Genomic DNA, 23,578 nt, shown 5'->3' with positions numbered 1-23,578 from the left:
TTTTATAGTCAAGATATTGAAGGAATCCTGATGTGAGTTCACATGCTGGGCCAATAAAACTGATTGATAGTAAACAATACTTCAAATGTGGATGTTGCTGCAAAGAAGCTACAATTTCTAAATTGTGGATGCTTCACACACATCTTCAACCCGATAGCACAGAAGATCTAAACAATCAGCACAGTTTCAAAATGGACACCGACGATTAGTGTCACCAACTCGGTATCTGAACAGATGTGAAATATGGTCAAAAACTGTCTGAGTCCTGAGTTACAAAACAGTTTGACATCACAGTGAAGTTGACATTTGACCCTTTTGGATATAAAATGTCATCACTTCACCATTTTATCCTTTCGGGTTATATTTTGTCATAATTAGCAAACTCAGTTTTGAGTTTTTGCCACAAACATGTTGTTTGAGGTCACACTGACCTTTCACCAACATATTCTAAGCATTTCTGCCAAATTTGAAGAAATTCCCTCAAGGCGTTTCTGAAATATCACATTCACAAAAGGGGTGGACATGAGGTCACAGTGATCTTCATTTTAGATCTTTGACCCACAAAAGCTCATCAGTTCTTCCTTGAGTCCAACTGAATGTTTGTGTCAAATTTGAAGAAAGTCTCAATGCACGTTTGTGCCAAGCAGCAACCAACAGTTACATCACCCATTGGTTTATGATCGGCTGTTATGAAGCCTCGAGTTCGGCATCTTGCTAGTTCGGAGCGGTTTGGAATCAGAAGTGACCATATTTGGACGAGCTTGGGAGGAGCACGCGGTGGATCTGACTCAATCTGATTGGAAACCCAACAATACTACGCCCCGCCCACCGATAGCCGTAACTGATGACTGCACCAGTCTATGGAGACGGAGGCTTTTTGAAGGCTTTTTTTTTTTTATAGCTGCACTCAGTGATATCGCAGCTCACATCGCATTTCCACATCTGCCTTATTTTTCAGACCCAGAAGCTACGTCCACTTACATACACAGTCTATGGTTTGTACACCTAGAGAGAGAACAGACAACCTGAAAACATAATGTGTCCAGCTCCTGCTGTCATCAGCACAAAGGCATAAAAAAGTTTATAAAGGTGTGCGAACCAATTAGAAGGGGTATTTTTGTTTTTACATCTAAAAAGTTAAATACTTTTATTCAGGTTAACATGTTTGCATCATGCTTAGATATGTTTTGTCAAGATGCTGGTTACAGAATTATAAACTCAGGTTATATACTACGTACAGTGGATCTAAATTTTAGCTGCTACTCTCAAATGTGATGGTGAAGAAAAGCTGCTGTAGCATCTGTGGCTACAACAACATACATTCAAAAGAGAGCTGGAGGAACAGAGTGAGCGCTGCTGCATTTAACTGGTTTAAAAGAGGGTGCAGAGGTATCTGGCCAGCAGGTGACATCCAAACTGTCTCCCTTCTACACAGGACACACAGCTTTGGGTTGAATGAAAGAATGGCAGGAGGCTCATAACACTTTTGTAAAACCATATTATCAAATTATATATTTGTAACACAGCTTGTCACCTCAACAAAGACTCAGCGACGGACAAGAATTAAGATAATCCATCTTTTTGATTAAGGAGGTAATATATTACAAGACATAATGAATAACAATATCCACTCCGATCACCCTTCTTTCTGCAGAAATCAGATGTAACTTTACAAAGTCGAATATGAGGCATTTCTCATCACGGCAGAGTTGACCAGACACTTCTCACCAAGACTCACTCTAACAAGGGACTAAAAAAGTACTTGACATGTAGAGGTGGAAATGACCTGGACTAAGTAAATCACTGAATTCCTCACACATTTTACAGGGTCCTCTCTACTCATTACTTTTCAACGTATAGACATTGATGAGGGGTTCATTTGTCTGATAAACCTGCTTTATTTGAACCCTCTGGCAGGAATACTGGGAGGTATAATCTGCTTTCTTTGTTTGGTGCCGCTGGGTCATCTTATCAAGCCTTGAGCCTTTAACTCACTTAATTAAGCAATCCTCTAACGTCAGACCCATCTTTTTCATGACACACTACATCCTGATGATTTCTAAACCTTTACCCAATATCTTTTTTTTATTTTTTTTTTATAAAGACTGACTAACACCATTTGACAAAGGTAACTGTGATAGACATCTTGCCGTCACTGTGGGTTTTCTCGGTCGAACGCACAACAATCCACCGAAGTACGGTTTTCCAACAGGTTTATTTCACACAACCAATAACAGATCTCTCGGGCTCTCCTGCCGGGCATTCGGGCACATGCCACATGACCTGTCCGCAGCCAGCCTGCCGTTGCGTGTCCCTGGGAGTGAGATCTCTGGTGTCCTGCTGCTTGGGTTTTAAGGCGAAGAGAGGGACAATCAGGGATTTGATTCAGCTGGGGCTAATTAAGCCTCTTCCAGGCACCGTTAGCTGAACCACTCCCCCAATCAGTCCCTCCTGCAGCTGAGCCAAACCACGCCCCACCACCACAGTAACATTACTTCTCAATATAATTACAAAAAAAGGACATAAACAACACTAAATCATCTTCCTGTCGCTCACATCAGTCACTGTGTTTTCGGTTCTCACATTCAGGCTTTTCCTATTTTCCAATACTTAATCTTGTAGTAAACAATGCGTCTTAATGACTGATGAGTTTCCTGGGCTACAAAAAACAACTGTGCTTCCTTTCTCTATTGGCTCTTTGGACAAACTCAAAATATGTCAGTTTGGGGAGCAAAGAAACAACATTAAATTGTACACCGTTCACTGGAAGGGCTTCAACATGGCTTAGCTGTGCCAAACTTCAGATTGTAATCTTCTTTCATCACAATGGGGTCCTTCATTACTTGGTTTGATCCCAATGCAGATGTCTCTGGCCAATATTGAAAAAGGGAATCAGTTGGCGGCTATAGGTGGCACATATGCAAATATCTCTATTAAACAATTTCAGTTTTATGCTTCTTATGTACCCGTTGGCATAGATTTTGCATCTGGCACAGAAATATAACCTTCATTTAGTGCATATTGTGCTGCCGTCCTTCTTTTTTTAATAACTATTGTCTGCCTGTTGGACGTAAGCCAGCCACCTCTGCTCACCTTTGGGAGTACGGAGGCCTCCGTGTTCTCTGTGACATTTATACCAGACATACAGAATAGTTTTAATTACTAGACTCATCCTGCTTTTATTGGCACTGCATAGCAGCTATTTGGGCTCTTAGTGTTCCTTCTCATCAGCTGTTATCATGGAATCATTTCAATACGCTCGTTCCCTCAACAAGGAGTCCCACTGGTCTGTTTAGTCAGCAATAGAGTTTGAGGAGGCATCACAAGGATTTGTGAATTGTATCGTACATGTTGGAGTGAGTGAAATTAAGACTGCATGTATGAAAAGCTAAACTGAACCAATTCTCCTTAAAAATGTCATTATAACCAAGAGCAGCCACCTATAACCTGAGTCACAATCCGCAATTACTACATGCTGAAGAGGTAACTGCTGTACTGTTTAAAGTTTTCTGCCAATTGAACACCAAAGGAATACATTCAGTGTTACTAACTTGACTACTTTTAATACTTTTGGTATTAATGTGAGACTAAATGGGACTTTAGGGGTTGAAACTGCACTCTTATTATTTAACATATAAATTCATAAACTAATTAATGTTTAGCAGACTGCAGATTCTCCACAATGGAGCTGTTCTATCATTGTCAGGCCTAACGAGTCCTCCAACCCAACAGACCAGATAGGTCGTTTGTTCTGAATCTCAAACACGGTGCACAGAAGTGTCCTCAATTAGTGTCCCTGGTTAGATTAAGGCACAAAAAGCTCTTCGTTAGCATTAAGGGGACATACTGGTTTGGGTTAAAATGATGACTTGAACTATGTTGTGCATTAAACATACTAATCCATAAAGTTATGCAACCTTTGTTGTCATGGCAACAGTAAATATAGTTTAACAAATCTTTAGAACAGACAGTTGGTTGGTTTGGTTGGTTGGATGGATGGATGGATGGATGGATGGATGGATGGATGGATGGATGGATGGATGGATGGATGGATGGAGGGATGGAGGGATGGAGGGATGGAGAAATGAATGTATCCAGTAGCTCACATAAATCTAGATTTAAAGCACAGTACAATATAATAATCAACCAATAAAAGCCAAAGTGTGTGGTAATTGTGGGTTAAAAAAAAGTGTGAAAGAAGGATTAATACAATTCAAGCCATCACTAAATAAATACGTTGTAGATAAATTAAATAAAAAGTGGCAATAAGAAAAAACACAGTTCCTTAATATCCTGGAAGTCCTGACAATACTAGTGCACAGTCCAACGGAGGGAGAGCACAGGCAGGACAGGAGGGGGACACGCAACAGTCCAGGTCACAAGCTGCTGCCCCTGGCTGAGGTGCTGTAAAGCCTGATAGCTGTGGGTGAAAAGGATCTTCTAAACCTTGACTCAAGTATAGAAACAGGAATGAACAGTGGTGTCTTGCACTCAAGTCCTCTATTGTAACGAGCCATCCACCGAACAAGGAAAAACTCACATCATATAGACGTCATCTAAACGATGTCACATCTCCAGGACAACAGATTGTTGTTATTTGTATGACTGCTAGACATCACTTAACCTTAAAACAACTGCGGGTCGTAAGCTGCCCACACAAAAGAACAATTGGGTCAACTTTTGAAGGAGGACAGTCTCATCAGACCAGCTGTGTGTCAGACAGAGTTTTAGTTTGCATAATGCACAGCACATTAACAGTCATCCCTTAACTACAGAGCTGATGATGTTCACAATATTAAGTAATGACACAGATTTTCTTACAAATTCAATCAGATTCTCGTCTCATATCCATCACATGAAGCGACACATCGGACAAGTAGCTCTAAATGATTTGATTTAAAATGCACACATTTATTTAATTTACTCCAATATCAGGAATATATATTAATATCTCAAGTGAAAGAGCTAAATCAGCCAACCCATCTACAAGACACTAAATTAATATTTTCTAAATGTTATCTGCATGGTACTAACTACAGCCTGTATTAATAGGGCTGAAGCAGTAAAGATTAATGTGCAGCTCTCAGATGCTAAAAAATTGAAAGCTCTAGTGTCATAAATCTTTTAAACAACTCTGACAGCTCGTTGCCTGTAGGCCATGAGGTGATGACAGGGTGGGGGGTGGTAGGACTCATGGACCAATTACTGTTATTGTATTTTTATTCGTTTTTTTTTTTTTGCTGTGTCTATCATTTTTCATCCATCACTTTATTTATTTCATCCTGCCTGCCATGATAACTCAGTTTGCTGACAATAAAAACTACTTAAACTTTTTTAGTTCCTGCTTTAACTGGACATGACATCTCAAAATAAAGTGGCTATTGTGGATAGTTTAGGAAAAATGTGATGTGTCCATGACAACCATCACGTTTTACTACATTATAAGGTGATGGAATGATTTTAGTTCAGGTTCATGTTCGCTATTCTGTAACGTAGGGGTGCCCACACTCCTTTGGCTTGTTAGCTACTTCTAAAATGGCCAGCTCCAAGTGATATGCTCCCCCAAAAAATGCCATTGCTGAAAATGCATATAGATGTACCTTGCATTATGGAATGAACCCTCCACATCACAATATATTTATTTATCTTATTTGGATGGCTGCGGGTGGCCAGCGGCCCAAACCAGAGACTCCCACTCAGGGCATTCGCCCATGTGATTTGCATAAAACTCGGCTGTTAGGTATCCCTGCAAATACATTCTTTTTTTGTATTCTTCATACAAAGTGGGATGTCATGCCAGCCCTTTTTTTGGCGACCATGCAGAAGTCAGCTGTGATTTCAAACTGGATTAGTTGAAAACAATTTGTCGAACAGAGAAACAATGAGTATAATCAGAAATGGTAAGTTGTGCTGTTTATTTTTTCTATATGCACGGTGTGAATCGATTGGGACTTCGGGCGTAATTCAATCAAGAGTAGTGGGTGTGGAGATGGAGGCGGAGCTATATGCAGAGTGATGCATCACTTTGTCACGCAGACGAGCCGCTGACATTGTTGGAAAGCTCAAATCATGCAGTTTCATAGGATATATGCTTTATCTCTCGGTGATGAATAGTCGATGTGCTATTCAAGCGGGAAGGAGGGTTGAGAATTTGGACGATGAAACAGTGTTGCGATGTTTGAGGCCACCTCACTGTCTTCTCCAAATGGAAAACACATGAATGTAGCGATTGGCTGGCGTAAAACGAAGTCTTGAAATCTACAGAAGCCACTGGCCATAGAGTGGCTTCTTTTTATATCAATCAAGTGGTATATTAAAAACAAAAACGAATGGCTTAGTTGTTTATAATGAGGTGCGATCTCCAAGCATAGACGTTGCGATTGACTGGTAGATCGCGATCGACCTATTGGGCACCCCTGCTCTAAAGCTACATAAGACATATCCTTATTCGACTCAAGCACAAATTCCCTTCAAGTTGAAATAATTAAACATCAAGTCTAACACAAAAACATGTCCAAAGAAAGTCCAAAGAAACGGTGCTTTGAAACGGTTGACAGTCAGAAAACCTTTCCTGAATGTGAAAACAAGACTCTTGTCAGCCTTACAGTCGGTTCACAGTCCGGAGGCACATTTTCAGTCAGTGCCTTTGGAGGAGGTTGGAATATTTGTTCCAGTGTTTATGATTTATGGATCAAACACTTGTAGATGTTGTTGCTTACTTCAGCTCAGCTTCATTTAGCTTGCCTTTTAACATTCTCCATAAATATTTTAGGTTTTTATCATTGCTTTCAGAGTTTTAAGGGCATTTAGGAAAATAAACATGCAAGTAGTGTTAATATTAACTTTGCTGCAAGTACAAACTGTTAAGTGCATACTCAGTGTACTAAGGGACCGCTCCTTTTCTACATTTGTTTTCTATTATTCATTTAAAGATGTGACTGGCTGGTATCGTAAGCCCTGCTCTGATGTTGTAATACTCCAGTGTTTGGTATTTAATGCTTCTACCTTCTTCTCGTCTCCTTCCTGCAGTAGCTGCATGTTGCTGCGTCGCTGGCTGTCGGTTCTTCTCAGGGTGGCGCTCCGATGCTCCGGCAGGTCAGGAGGAGGGGACACACTTCGGCCCTGAGGGTCGACCCAGGTATAAACATGGTTGGTGACGTAGCCACCTGGAATCCGGCCGACTGAGCGCACTGACAGACAAAGCTTTTTACTGCCCTTCAGAACCTGCCGAGACGAGAGGAGAGCAGAGGAGAGCGAATTCAGGCGTCATGACGAAAACAACTCAATAATCTGTATTTCTCAGAACATACGTGAGTCCAGGTTGAAAGAACACAGTGTACTCACAAATCCACACCTCAGTCACTTTAATTTCATTTAATTTGATAAGGCCATGACATGCTCCAACACACACACACACACACACACACACACACACACACACACACACACATGGACACAAAGACATGCATGAAATGGGACACAAAACTAAAACAGGCTGAAAGGCAAATTTGGTTGCAGACTGAAGCAAGCGATTTCTGCGGTGCTTCTCCAACGTTGATAAAACCACAAATGACCAAACAACCACAGACACACAAGAAGATTTGTAAAACATTTCTACTGAAAACTGCTGCAGGCTGTGCCTCATTGCCTTCTGATGGCTTGCGGTGCGTGCAATCCCTCTGCAGATCAATGTATTCCCATGAGCCCGGTAGTCTGTAGAAATCAAACTGAATAGTGTTGAAGCTCTTAATGATCAAACAGTCCTTGTGCACCGACCACCAACACAAACAGGACTCTCTAGTTTCATTTCAAACTAAAAATCATCAGAGACACGGCAGATTTTAAAACAGATATTGCAACAGTCTCCAGGTTTGTGAAGCACATCCACGGGCTCAATACAGACGCAGAATCTCTGAGGGTGTCACAACAAACAGACCTGAGTCTGAGCAGACTTCTCATCTCATTTTGAGGGTGGAGACACTACAGCCTTGCCAATCCTGATCCTGATCCTAATAGATCAAAAACAAATCTGATCAAATGCTGATTCTGTCTTTACTGGAGCTACTCTGTTGTCCAACTCAGCTATGTCATTTTGTAATCTGTCATTGTACTTATGTTTATGATTTGTTATAGTTTTTTTTAAGTATTCAATACTGCAGAGCTATATAAAAAAACAAAACAACAAAAAAAAAAACATCATAAAGGCCAGAGCATGATGTGGTGTAAAGACTTCCCAAAGGTGCTCTATGTCAAGAATCCAGATAAATCTGTAACCAAACTGTGTCCCTCCATTCTCTCCTTTTGTGAGCCACAAATAAAAGCTACCCATCCCATCAATCTTCATTTGTCTTCTCCCTGCAGGTATTGCAAGGAACTCCTAAATGCTTCTGTTGAAATGCCTATTAACATATGCTCCAAGCAACAGCTAAAATTACTACTTGTCAGAGTGCTGTGGATTGCAGAGGAGGCCCATCTCTTAGAAAACAACGATCCAGCTGAATCAATTTCACCATCTTGATTTGTGCCGAGAGATAATAACTTCAATTCTGATGCAACAAAACCCTGTCAGCTCTGAAGATCCCTGCTTTCTACCAAAATGCCTGCCATCACTCTCTCCCTGCTCTACGTCCGCCTCTCTCCACGGGCAGCAGCAATGCAGAACCGCAGATAAAAGTATGTGACAGACAAGTTCAGCAGCACACGGGCAGCTGCCCCGCCAGCAGCCTTTACTCACACACAGAGAATGTGAAGCTAAAAAAGCGAGGGACAGCGAGATACTTGCATATAAAAATCAAACAAAACAGCATGAAGTAAAAATGGAAAATTCCCTGTCTACTTCATGTTATTACTGTGTCAAAGTTCTGACTGTGTTGATGACAAAGACTACTGTATATCCTTAATTTGAAATATGCATATCACCCACACATGTGTCACCTCCCTGTGAGCTGCCACACATTGCCGGGGGGGGGGCCCGGGAATCGAAAAGCAATCAGGATGGCACAGTTTGCTGGTTGTTCAAAATGTTGCAAAACAGGAAGCTGGGGTGAAATTTCCAGAGAAAACTAATTAAAACAAACATGAAAAGTTCTGATCTCAGAATAAAAAAAACAAAATTATTAAAATTGTGTTTCGGTGGTTGTGGTTTCCAGGTTCTCAGCTTGACTGATGTCTATCTATGCAATTGATTTTTTTTATATCCTATAACTGCGAACAGGGTGTAAATTGAAATATGTAGGACATAGTGTACACTATTATTATGGAACTGGGACACAGCTATAATTATGTTGAGATTAGTTGTTTTGGAGGAGGACAAAATATTTCTAAGGGATGACGACGATGTCACTGCAGAGGAACCTTTGAAAAATGAATCATAAGGCTCAAAATGCATCCGCAGTCTGAAGCAGGAATTTCACTTAAATTACTGGGGTGGCTTTTTGTGTGGTGATTGTTTGATCCAAGCACACTGGCTTTTTTGTTAGACACTTCGCCAACCAGCATGCACAGATCATCACTTTGATTTATGGGTCCAAACAGGCTCTATCATGGTGTGTGCTGGTCTAAGAAACGTAACTGCATTCATGGGAAATGGAGGAAGAAAGCAGAATGAGCAGTTGTTTAGATGCAATGAGAAGCGGGAGTGCAGGGACTTTAGGGCAACGTGACACACAAGGAGAAAAGACAAAGATGGAGGGTAATGTAGGCAGAGGAGGGAGGCCAGCAAGTTTAACAGACCGCCCTCCATCCTGTGAATAAGAAACTGTAGTAATCAACGAAGCAGCTGTGGTATGGCGGTCCTAATGCCTCATCCCTGGAGGAAAGTGCTGATTGTGACATCGGGCTGATGAAGCTCACCGCTGCTTCGCAAGCAGAACAAACAGTGCTTGGAAAATAATGGAATATACGGCAGGGCATAATGGGAAATGGCAACGGCAGGTAAACTGCATTCAGACAATACTACAAAAAATACAAAAAATAAAACAGCACATTCTCATGACAGTCCAGGCAATCCATTTCATACGCAGAAGCTGACGGCACGGATCCCGGCTGCAGAGGCCATCCAATTCCATCACTTAGAAATGCATTGTCATATACTGCAGGAGGCTTAAAGGCACCTGATGTCAGGGAAATTACAGATTCAGAAGTGACTTGCGAGCCTTGAGGGATCAAACCATAAAGCCTGCTTATATAAAGAGTATGTAATAAATGGCCCCAATTGTATTACAAACTTTTCATGTGTGGTAACTAAAGCTCCAAAAACCCTGAATGATATAATTTACTAATATCCATGTGTGACAAGACTGCACAATTATTTGTAAAATATAGTGTGGTGGAGGTGGATGTTCTGAAATAGTTCATTGAAGTAATACAGTCTCTACATGAATTACAGTAAGTCGGGAAGTTATACGTTTAAATGTCGAAATACATTTTTACCAATTAGTTGCAATGTTACCCACAGCTGGAAAAAGTATTCAGATCATTTACTGAAGTGAAAGTATGAATACAGCACGGAAGTGGACTCCATTATAAGTAAAAGACCTGCACAAATAATCCTACAGAAGTACAGAAGTATTAGAAGCAAAATGTGGTTCAAGTATTAAAGTGAAAATACTGGTTAGGTATGTATTATTATAAATGACATCATTAATAGTGAAGCATCAGTGTGTCAGCAGCACGTTACTGTTGTAGCTGCTGCAGGTGGAGCTGGTATGAACTGCTTTATATCAGCTTTACATGCAGGGACAGCAGATAAATCTGAGGGTTCATCAGATGATTACTGAGATGAAAGAAGAAAACAAAATTCTGATCCACAAACCTTTTCTTTAATCTTTGATTTTTGGTAAGATGTTGGATAATGTGAATATGTATTGCAATGAAACCTTGTTAGAAGTTTAGAAGGAAGAATCCGTGTTTGGTGAAGCTGTTAACAACTCAGACATGTGAAATGTGACCCCGACTACACACTGCTTTTTGTAAGACGTCAGCAGACAAACAGGTTGGAAACCGCTGCTTTCATCTTCAACAATGTGTTGTATTTTAAAAGCTTTTTATGTTATCCATTGTGTCAAATCTTCTAAAGCTGTCAAATAAATATAGAGGAATAGAAAGTACACCTCAGGGCATAAAATACTGCTGTTTTGTCCCAGCCTGCTGGTGTCTCAGAGATACACACAAGGTGCCTCAGGTTTGGGTGACAAAAACCCCATGGTTAGGTTTAGAAAAATATCATGGTCATCAACGTACATTCAGAGATACAAATCTTACATTAAGTAAGTAACTTTTGCACTTTTTCTTTCTCACGGTCTGAAAGTCCTGTGTTTGTTCCAGCAGTCCCTCACCTCCTCCCTATGTGTACTTTGTTGCTCTTTATACTCCGTCACATGAACTCCATCTTTGACCTGGGTGGTCAAAGTGATAAAGCAGAGGCGTATCTTGTGCGTATCTCTCTGACAGCAACAGCTTTGACTAAATGGCAGTATTTTACAGTTTGGGAAAAAGAACTCGCTGCTTAGACAGGTGACTTTTCAGACCCGAGTGTGTTTGAACTCCCACTGCTCATTCTGATGTCCTTCACAAGAACACAAAGTCTCTGCTTTCATGAGGGTTTAGATGAGGTTTTGGTTTTGAAAGGTGGATTTATGAGAGTCAAAGAAAACGCTCCTCCAGTCTTCTGTTAAAAGCATTTCTTCATTGGTGCTGGCAGATGAGATGGGAACAGTTGAAACCACTCAGTGCTAATTGCTCCTGCTAATTTCACACACTTGATAAGTTGTCATGAACACAAAGTATGCACAGCCAAGTGCATCAAAGTGTGCAATCGCAGCACACAGTCACACAGAGAAACATCGAGAGGTGCAAACACAGATCAGATGTATGAGAGCGATACAGGCAGTACAGGAACAATAAACCGTAACAGTAGACAGCTAAATTGCCTTTCACCCTGTTTTAGTGCTGTCAGCAAAGACCTGTCTTAGAAGATCTGTTGCACACATACACAACACACACACACACACACACACACACACACACACACACACACACACGCACTTGTGCGGCAGTGATTGTTAAAATAAAAAGTCGACTGTCATGAATCCACCTCTACATTTATACTACAAACAAAACTTGGTATATAAATTCAATATTAAAGTATCTCATACACTTGGAGATTATGGAGAAAGATGTCATATTGTATTATTGCACTGGTTGATACATTTATCATCAACACTCTATCACATAAAGAGGGAAAAAAATATCCAGATTGTCCCAATTCAAATAACGTAATCTTACAAAGGCAAAACTCAGCATGTGCCATGAACTAAAAAAAAAAAATCCAAACAAATGTTTACTTTTACTTATGATCCATAAAATAAAATGACTGAGGGAAGACACACTGAGAAAATTCAGAATTAATTTATTCCTTTATTAAGTGAATGTTCCACAAGAGACTAACTCCTAACACACACAGTCAACATAAAAACACACACACACACACACACACACACACACACACACACACACACACACACACACACACACACAGTGATGCCCCCTGCTGCAGCCGTCATGGCTGAACACTGCAGAAGTGTCCTGAAACGCATCCTCTCTTAAATTCCTTGTTCACACACACAGACTCACACACACTGGAGACGCGACAGGATGCAATTCAGTGTGAAGTCAACCCTGAAGACGTGCTGGTGCCGCCCAGCACTACGCAAACACTGAAAAGGCCTCCTGCAGCTCCACTCGAGAAACATCCAGTGTGATGTGCTGTAAATGTCCTCTGATGCCCAAAATAAACTAACTTGAGTAGCCCCACTAATTGAACTCGTTGGGTTTCCTCAGTAAAACAGAAGCCGACTGTTGTTTCCTACACGAGGAAAAGCTGATAGTCAAAGTCAACAGATTCCCCATTTTTCACTATATAACATTCCACGTTACTGGGGCTTCAATATGTGAAACAATACACGGGGAAAAAAACGCTCTGGAAATGAACCACTTCATCACAGTGGTGTGGCAGCAACATGGGAAAAAAAATCATTACTTTAACAGAGCATGTAATTCACATGCTCAATGCAAACACACAAGCTTTGAGCTTAATGGGGACAAGAGAGGACCAACCTCTTTAAATTTGTGAAAGAAGAGTTCGGCACTATCTCCAAAAACTAAATGATCATTGTTTTCCTTAAAATGTTGATGTCTCTATAGCAAATTTGACTTTTAATCCATGTATTGGCTGCTGTATTGAACATTGCTGCTCCATTAGGAACGTCTTCAGGCTCACGGATGTCTTTTTCTGCCCTTATTGACAACTGTCCAGTTGTCGATGGTTCCCTTTTGCTTCCCGCTGCCTGGTGTAACCTGTATTTGCAAAAGTATTTTTGCAAAAATTATTAAAAATATTAAGAAGGGAAATCAAACTCAAAATATCTAAGAAAGATGTGCATATTGGTTGACACAAAAATACACAAGAGAAAGTGACAATCTTACAAACAGTACAAAACAAAGACAGCAAAGAGAGTTCGGAGTGTAATTCTGTACTCACATTAGCACAAGTTAAGAGATTAAAATGACTAATTACTCTTTGGTGGCACTGCTCCATTGTGGGTCCATAGTGTGTTTGTTCAATTACAACAGGCAGCAGTGATTTCAGGCCTGGGGAGCTCTGTAGAACGAGCGAGCTGTAACAAAACTGGAATACGTTTGTTTGATGGCTTGTTGGAAATCCAAGTGCAGCTGGGAAGAAAGCGGATCTGTCAGCGGTGTGAATGGATCATAGCCATCAATGCTGTGCAGCGTTGGCACCATTTTCAAAGTCCGATGCATCTATCAGCAGCATGCGTTTGTGCCTTTGGGAGAAGGGCGAAGCGTGTGACCGGCAGCAGGCGAGCCTGCAGATGAAGTGTTTCCCCGACACCAAGAGGGAGCAATGAACAAACGGAGGAATCACACACGCCCGTTTCCACATCAGTAGAGTTTGCATGTGTCACTCCGACAGGTAGACCCACACTGAGCCAGTTTCACAGCACACAGTGGAGTCAGTGTACGTTTAAAAAACAATATGTTTTTTACTGTAGCAGGCTCCAGTGAAACTATAATGTTTTTAGTTGTATTAGTTTATTTTACAGAACTGATTTAACTTATTTAACAATTCAAAGACTGAAATAAACATTACAATTCAACAATTCTGGGCGCATATATTCAAATGGCACAAACGTTGGACTCGAGGATGAACTGATTTGATTTTGGTGGTCAAAGGTCACCTTCACAAAACATATTTATGGCTCTAACTCAAGCATCCATCCATTGCATTCATTATCTATACCCATTTCATCCTGGACAGGATTTCTGGAGGGGGCGGAGCCAATCCCAGCTGACTTCACAGTAGGTGAAGGTGGGTTACACCTGGGACAGGTCGCAAGTCCATCACATGGTCAACACAGAAAGACAGACAATGATTTACACTCACATTAACATCTACAGCAAATTTAAAATCAGTTAACCTAAAACGCAAGTCTTTGGACTGTGTGAGGAAGCCAGAAGACTCAGAAAAAGCCCACGCAGGCACAGTGAGAACATACAAACTCCACACAGGAAGTCTCCAGCCGACCAGCAGGTTTAAGCTCAGAATCTTCTTAATGTGAGGTGACATCGTTAACCCTGCTCGACCATGCTGCACTAACTTAAACCTTCATACACGATCATTTAGATCAAATTTCACAAGATTGTCTAATAGGACCAAACTGTGCTGATTGTATAAGATATGTGTCATAATGCCTACAGTGCTGCTATACTATTTCTATCTATCATTTTCAGGTGAATGGAGCAAATGATTGATGCTGGTTTAACTGACAGGGGCCAAATGTATAGCTGCTATCACTGTGGTGGTGCACGAAAGAAGGTAACAAAGCAACATCTAATGTTTAAGACTTTAAAAAAGTCCTGTCAGCAGTTTTGTTTTATTAATAACTTTTCTCACCAATGGCTCTAACTGCGTACCAGGCCATCAGAGAGGGAAACTTTCTCTCTAAATTTTCTCTGTCTGGGTTTCTTACATGATCTTATCTTTTTATTTTACTTAATGACTTATGATTTCTTTCTTCATCATTAATTCAGACTTAGTTTGCAGCATGTGCTGTTGTGGGCCCGTTAGGCCTCTTTAGATATTGCACAGTCTTTCCAGGATTTAGCAGTTATTTTTGTTAATAAAGCGAGTTTTGTTTGAAAAAGGTTATCATATGCTGTAATACTTTCAGTAGAGCGTCTGTAGACAACATTTTTTGCCCCCAAAAAAAAATCACAGGATTTGTTTTGCGTTTAGTATTGGGATTTCAAGATAGTTTTTTCCTGGAGGCACAGCTTTTAAGTAATAATGAGGTATTATAAATAAACGTGACTTGAATTACTTAAGTTTCTGGATTCCACGTTTGTTTGTTTGTTTTAATAACTTACCAAACAGCAAAAAAAATTAATAGAATTTGGTGTGTCTAACATACACACAATATCTGTTGGTTTGAATGGATATCCACAAAAACACGAGGAACATCCAAAAAAAACCAGACCATGGCTGAGATTTCATGACCTTTTTGCTGTTAACTGCAACACTAAAGAGAAATAGTGAGGATATAAATAAGTCTTTATTATGCAGTGATCAGTTTGAACAATTGAGTGGTTGAAACTATTCAAAAGGGGGAAAAAAAAGTTTGAAGATAGCGTGAATGGCTATGGATCAATCTACCCCACACACGTTCCTTTACACCACCTCATTAATCAAACTTGCTATAGCTCCTCTCCTCCCTTTCATATCTCCTGTATTGAACGCCATATCTCTCAGCGGCTGTTATTTACGATGCCTCCTCCAGGACACAGATGCCCGACGTCTTTCAATAATATTTACTCAGACCGAGAGGAAGCAAGAAAAAGAGAAAGGACAGATAATGAGAGCAGCAATTCATTGCTCAATCTCTTGCTTAACTCGGTCACGGTCCACTTGCTCCGAATAACGTTTAAATGTTTTGAATCTGCTCTCTGTTCTGTACCGTACGACACAGAGCAGCTCTGCATTCATTATTCATGTTCTTGAAAGTATGTGCAATCAGCTTTCATGCGTCTGTCACATTATGAGCAGAATTAATCGGCACTAAACTTAAGGAAGCAGCAGCAGACCTGGTTTCTTTTCCCACCACAGAACACAGTCAAACATGCGCTGAGTCTCAGTGGATCCTGTCGATTGTGCATGAAGCTCAGCTCCATGTTAACGGACATTCTCTTGTTCTGTACAGTACAAAAAGCAGGTTTTCATCCTGCAGGTGATTAAAGCTGCCGAGTGCGTCCGTCTCCGCGCGGCTCACTCCGAATCAATTAAAGCGCTCACAGGCGCATCGATGTACCTCCACGTTTAGACGAGAGCTCCGCCTGCAGCCATCGGAAAAGTGTCTGAGATATCAAATGGGATGGTTCTGAGTAATTATCACTGCTTCGGCTGGGAGCCCTACTAAAGGATACACCAGGATAAATTGAGTTACAGCAGAAGCAATAGTATATTTAGAGAGTGGAAAAGAAGTGAAGACATGGAGTGAAAATGTAAATTAGGCAAAATACATTCTTTCATAAAACACGGTGGTGCCCAGGTTTCAGGCTGAGGAATAATTGATACTGTATGGTATCAGATTTTGTCTTAAATATCTAATCTGAACACATCTGACAGACAGTCAAATATCAAACTTTTCCTGACTTTCACTGAAATTGCATGACCTATAATGAACAGAAAAACATGCTGCCGTTGTGCTGAGCGCAGAAGAAACAGTGAAAAACATAAAAACGTCTGGCACATGCTCCTCTGTACGAGCCGGTATTGAAATAATTAAAATAAATGTCTAAATACAGGTTGCAGAGGCAAATAATTTATCTAACAATAACGGTAATTAGCGCCCAACCTAATGAGCTACATTTTCCATTTCTGTCAGTGACTACTAATGCTACCAAACATACACATCGACAATAACTAACTAACTGATGTTATAGCTACATATATGGAAAATATTACATTTTGATAGATAACAACTAGAATTTAAACATTAAAACAAAATTCTCTGATATTCCATGACTTGGCCAAAACAATTATCAAATTCCTTCACTTTCCCTGTCTGCAAACAAGGTTTTTTTTAAATTTGCTGATATTCCCTGAAAGTCCCTGACCCGGGGAACCCTGGACGGGCTCAGAGGGTACCAGATAGAAAAGAAAATATTATTTTAAGGCCATCCATTTTTTTTTTTTTTTTTTTTTTTTTTCCAAAATATATTTTAAACTACTATCATCAAACTTGGGACTTTAAATACTTGGAACTATAAATATAATTTAAATATGTTTCCAATTCTTTGTTGGGGGTAGCCTTTTTAACATAAACTACTACAATGACTAAAAGCAGTGTAGAATCCTGATGCTCATCTTCTTTGAGTGGTACTACAGTATTATGATGAATTTAAATGAGCATAACCGCTGACGTAGTAATGTGTCAGAGTTGCTTGAAATGTTTAACAGTTCACCCTTAATAAGCTCTAATATTCATAGGCATGATTAAAGTAGTTCTCATGACCGTCGGTTCCCATGACAACCAGTCAGCATGTTTTCGATCGTCTGGATTTAGACGCACACGAAACATTTTTGAACATTTACATAATTTCAAAAGATAGTCGTCAAGATTGGACTCGCTGTTCGAGACAGATTGTGTGCTTTGTCTTTAAGTGTGCAGAGAGGGAGGAACAGAAATATAAACGTCGTACTGATGAACATTCTTCTGTGGAACTAAACACAAAGTTGTTGCGTGTTAGTCATGGAGATGCTGTGATCAGTGAAACACGCAGCAATTCAAGAAGTAGAGTGTACGCTGTGTTGCTGATGGACATATTCAATCATTGCTTTCAAGGCAAAAGATGAACATAAATTAGGTGTCAAATAAGTGACATCTGTGGGTGGTGTTGCTAACCAGCGGGCCACCTCACTGCCCACAGACGCACCAGGAGCTCCACAGTATCAAGGCTTTTATTCATCTGCCCTCATTTCCTTAAAAGACACTTCTGCAGGCAAGAGACATGAATTATGGAAAACAGAAACTACAGCACCTCGGCAGGAACTAGTGCATGTCTGACTAGGGTATAAGATGGTCTCATTACGCACCACTAAACTGAGTGTCTGCAAGTGTGAGTTAATATTTATGCGTGTGTTTTCCTGTGTCTGAGTGTGTGAGTTTATCTTTGTTTTCAGGCGAGTTTGTTTGTGTGGGAAGATCAAAAGACTGTGGAGGCAGCAAAGTTTCTACTATCGTACCTGGATAGGAACTTTTACACGCCTGAAGAGCTGCCACTCTACTACAGAGTGTGGGTAGTCACATTATACATCACTATATATGCATGTCCACTGTGCGTGATAATGTGCGTGATAATGTTCAAGCCTTTTATGAATTTCTGTTTGCAGGGGAAGCTAAGGTCCTCTCCCTGAAATTAAATTGCATTATTCTGGTCTGTTATAAAACATAAATCTAGAGTTCAGGATAATTAAATATGAGTCCCAGATGTGCGCTTGTCACTGCGATTGGCCTGCAATGCAAAGACGAGGAGGAAGAAGATGATCCCGGCTCGTGATTGACTGGCTGTCTGTCTTACTTCAAAGGTTTAACTAGAGATACAGCTTTACATCAGCGAAATGGATGAAGACAGTTGACCAAGAGGTTAACAGCGTCTCTTCATACAACCACAGCGGACACAGTGCAACATATTCAAAGTCATCTGTGTCAAACACGGCTAACACCTCAAGTTTAATAAACTAGACGAATTTGTGTCATAAAGAATTGAATGAAGTCCTACGACTCCGCACAGGTTCCAGATACAATTCAACACATTCTGGTTTTCTCATTTGAAACACAGCAAGTAGACTAAATCAGTCAGATGACACTAATTATGCCTCACAAATGTTATTTAATTCCACAATATTATATAAACTAGTGTGATGATGTCATGACTTGAAGTTACATAAGAAATGTATTCACAAGGCTCGGTATGGTGATCAAACCTGTAAATAAATCTGCTCTGGAAATGAAAAATCAACTGTTCTAAAAGAAACCAAAGAAGCAAAAAGTACATTTGAGATTTTTTTGGTCCAAGGCCCGTCCCTTTTCGCACACATAACAACACTATATATGAGTCAACCTGTCAGCTGTAGCACACTCAGCAGTTTATGTGAAAATGTCAGCATCAATCAGTTGCTCAACGGTGTGCTTCTTGCTATTCAGTACTACTGGTAACACAACACTGTTGTTGGCATCTACAGTACAGCTAGCGATGCAAGTATGTTTACATTGTGGCTCTGTGCCCCTGCCAGCTCAGCTGTCAATCAAACGCATACACAAGCCCGCCCCCTCAGAAGGTTTACCTAATTTTTTTTTAGATGTGTAATTATTTGGCTTATTTGCTTTACTACAAATATTAACATTTATCTCAACCAGACAGTTTGTGTGATTTTTCAATCACAGAATCCCTTTTGAAGCTTCACTTTGCCTTTGAGCCGATCCAATATTAAAAATCTCATTTAGAATTTTTCAAATAAGAACCAAATAGGTTGGTACCTTCAGTCACCGCTGTCCCACACAGCAGAGACGAAATAAGCAACAGCAGGCTTCTCATCAACATGCCTGTCAAATTGTAAGCAGAAGCCCCAGGAGGCCCCTGGGGGCCGACATCACTGGATCACTGGGGAGAGAGTGACACACGCACACAAACACACACAAACACACACACACAAACACACACAAACACACACAAACACACACACACAAACACACACAAACACACACAAACACACGCACAAGCTCACAATGTTCTTTAGTGCAAGCAGACACACACATACACACATCTCCACATGCATGCAGCCTGTGTGCCGGGTCACCAACAACAACAACAACAACACAACAGAAGAGATAATTACTAAAACACAATAATGCAAGTCAGTGAAAAATGAAATGTTCATAGAATTTTGCACATTTATTACTTTTGATGTTCATCCTTTTAAGGATGTCGGGTTAAAAGTGGGTGTGTTTTTACAAAATGACACGAACCCAGATTTGAGTACTTTAAAGGAGCACTTGGTTCCGTGTCTGGTTAAGACAGCAACAGTACAGATTGTGGTTATAGTATAGTAGTAAATACTGTACAATAGCATGCTAATATTATCGGTGATAATGCCAAAACAATGTTGTTGTTCAGCAGCTGTCATATTTATCAAATTCATCCTCTTAGTTTAGAATGTTAGTATACTACTACTACTACTACTACTACTACTACTACTACTACCTAACACTAATGTAAAGTACAGCTGAGAATGTATTGTATAAACTTACACTTTGATCTGAAATTATGGCTCAAGATGAAAAATCTGAGGTTCAACATGGTTTCTGCAATTTGTCCAGGAGACATTAATATCTGCTCCATATTAGAGGTGGGCGATATGACCCTAAAATAATATGATGATACATCCGGGTATTTTTACGATAACGATATTCTTGACGTTATGACAAAAACTGAAAAATATTTGATAAGTAATTTCAATAGCATACAAGTTATTTGAACAAGTATTTTGTTAATTTGAACAAAAATACTTTATTATTTTATTCATATTTATTAACAAATTTACAAAAATGATCTCTCCGTTTTTACTTTGTAAACAACAGTAACTCTAAGTGAGATTCAGAGGACTTGGAGGTGCAGGAGAGCTGCTGCTCTGCCAGGACTAACATCACATGTAGAGCTTCTAATGTTTCCTCACCGCTGTCGGCAGATCCAGCGATGTTTAGGCCTGATTTTCTGAAATCAAGGGTCGACGTTTGCCGATTAATAACGTAGTTCTGGGCTTTTGTTGCACTTTTATTTTGCAAGGTCTTCTGCCTGAAATTAAATTGCATTATTCTGGTCTGCTAAATGAATCTTAGAGTTCAGGATAATTTAATATGAGTACCAGAGGTGCGCTTGTCATTTCGATTGGCCTGCAACGCTGGCTGACACACGCAGAGACGACGCAGGAGGAACGCAGGAGAAATAGTGCGACCGTCAATTAAACTCACAAGGAGCTGAAAACTTGAAGAACACAGCGGCTTCCAGCACGCTTGTTGCTCAGTCTGCTACAAACCTACGTCATACAGTTCCGCTGCGTAACAGTATGACGTCATTACGTCAACAGGTTGCAAAATTCCATTTATCACGATATACATATTTTCTATTATCTGAACTATTATGCCGGTATTACCGTTTAACAATATGCACGCCCCTACTCCAAACATCATGGGAAAATAGCTGGTGAGGGAACCTTAAATGCCGGCTTTATAGTGGAGATACGGGGATCTCATATCTCCACCATAAACAGTAGGATTCATCCTCTAAGAATCATGAATGTCTGAAAATATATTTTATTCTGGTCCAAAGCCAGACCAACGTAGCAAGAGTCACGTCACCAGCGTGGCTAAAAATACATAAGCAGGTTAATACTTACAGTATGTTTTCTTAATTACGCTGAGATGTATCAGCATACAGTATTTACCACCTCTTCCCATTTTGTATTGAAGAATAATTCTGAGCTCTTTTTATCAGGGGCAGACAAAATTTGTTGGAGCAGCAGAAAAAAAAGCAACATATGTTGGATGCATGGGGACATAAAACCAGGGTGAAACACTCGATTCCTATCACACTGAACAAATAACATTTCCTCCAGCACATAGCACAAAGCATGCTCTAACACAAGGGCACACGAACCTCTGTTGCTCTGACAGTATTTGATTGACTGTTCTACTTTACTGTGTGTTTAATTTCGTTTACACAGCAGAGAGGAGCGAGGAGACGGAGAAGATGAGAAGAGACTCAAATTAGTATGAGTGAGAAACGGAGGAAACAGATCAATTCTGCACTCCCGTGACGTCTTACATGTCTTTTGTTACAGAAAAATGACGCGGCACATGGAGGACCCACCGTAGTAAACTGAGCCTCTGCATTATCCTGCATTAAGCACTGCATCATTTCCAAATGATGAATCACTGTACAGCAGCAATGCCGTTTGCATGCATAAGCTGCTGCTGCTCCACACCGGTCACATCAGTCAATCATAAAAAGATTACATATTTATTTTTTTAATAGAACATTGATTTAATGTCTTAAATAAAATCATCCTTCCCCAACACACGATATTCACCGCAATACACCGGAATCCTGATCAGCCGGGCCATAAATTAATCAATACCAACCAACTGACAGGAAAACGGCAGCCTGAGCAAAAACCCACAGATTTGACACCAGACGTTTTATCTTCATCTGTGTTTCCTCCTGCTCTTCCTTCCTGTCACCTCCAGTGAAGACATGCAGAGCTCTCAGCTCTAAAAAAAAACTCAAGCTGAATAAAAGCAGGTAGAGCCAAACATTACTCAAGAGTTTAGGTAATAAACAAATTTGATCATCGACTGCCAAAAAGGCCATCAAAGCCGACGTGATCTACTTTCTGCAGAACGATCTCAAAGTGGGAAACACAAAGAGCCGCGACGAGGCAGAGCTGCATCATCAAAAGGAGAAGTTGGGAATAAGTGTTTATAATTCTTTGAAATACAGCTTCTTTACAAACTCCTTGTTCGCCACGTGCCTGGCAAGTTAAAAGGCGTTCCGTGCTTTTATTCAATATGAGTTTATGAACATACTGGCGCTTTTTATGGGGCGAGTAGGAGGCTGAGCGAGCAGTCCGAATCCCGCAGTCAGCACCAATAAATAAGCGCTGCTGAGCACCAAGTAGGAGTGAATACCACTCTGGTCCATGGAGGACACTTAAGGGTCGCAGGCAATTAAATTATACAGCTGAGTGGGACAGGTGGTCATGAATAATGCCGCACAGACAAACAGAGCATTTCCGAGCAGTTTCACACAGGTTTCTCACCTGTGTTCACCTGCAGTCATCAAGCTGCTGCTTCAGAACGGAGGGAAATGTCCGGAGTATTAGTTCATGCCTTCATTTTGTTTAAAACAACAAACCAATGTCAACATCAGTGATTTAAACTCTGTTATGGATTAGAAACCATGAAGGTACTGACAAATAACCTGGTTGTGGTTTAGCTACAGTCGTTAAAAGGGGTTAAAACTGCCAGGATTAAAGTACCAATAAAGACGTAACAGAGTGGTGGGTTGTACCAACCAAACCTAGTGCTGTGTTCCAAATGGTGTACTTGTGTACTAACACTCACTATTTTGAGTGCATAAGTGCGTTCGCACTGTAAATGCAGTGCATTACAAAGTACCAGGATGATGCACTCAAAACGGTCCAAAAAAGAAGTGTGAAACGTTGGACACTTTCCACCCGAAACGGTCGCCATCTTGGCTGCGTAGAGGAAGGGGCGGGGCCACTGACGTACAGTATTTTAAAATAAAGGCGTCTGAGGAAGCTGCAGCTGTTCTTCGGACACCAAACAAAAGTGTTTCTTCCTCACTTCAGCTGCAGGACAGAAACATCTGTGTGTTTATTGATGGTGCTAAACAGAGGGCGCAAAAAAACCTTTCATTTCTG

The 23,578-nt window shown here is 40.5% G+C and overlaps 1 protein-coding gene across 1 annotated transcript in view; it reads right to left on the bottom strand.

Annotated features, from left to right (window-relative positions):
- whrna (whirlin a) overlaps positions 1–23,578 on the bottom strand; it is a 137,537-nt gene that overhangs the window by 69,822 nt on the left and 44,137 nt on the right. The window contains exon 2 of the mRNA XM_069161461.1: positions 7,006–7,224. Coding sequence (XP_069017562.1) covers positions 7,006–7,224 — 219 coding nt within the window. The remainder of the gene's footprint in view (positions 1–7,005; positions 7,225–23,578) is intronic.

The sequence above is a fragment of the Embiotoca jacksoni genome, unplaced genomic scaffold (assembly GCF_022577435.1).
Source record: "Embiotoca jacksoni isolate LCO1_2020_lvr unplaced genomic scaffold, fEmbJac1.0.p SCAF_10, whole genome shotgun sequence".
NCBI lineage: Eukaryota > Metazoa > Chordata > Actinopteri > Embiotocidae > Embiotoca > Embiotoca jacksoni.
This window is presented reverse-complemented; position numbering and strand designations above follow the sequence as displayed.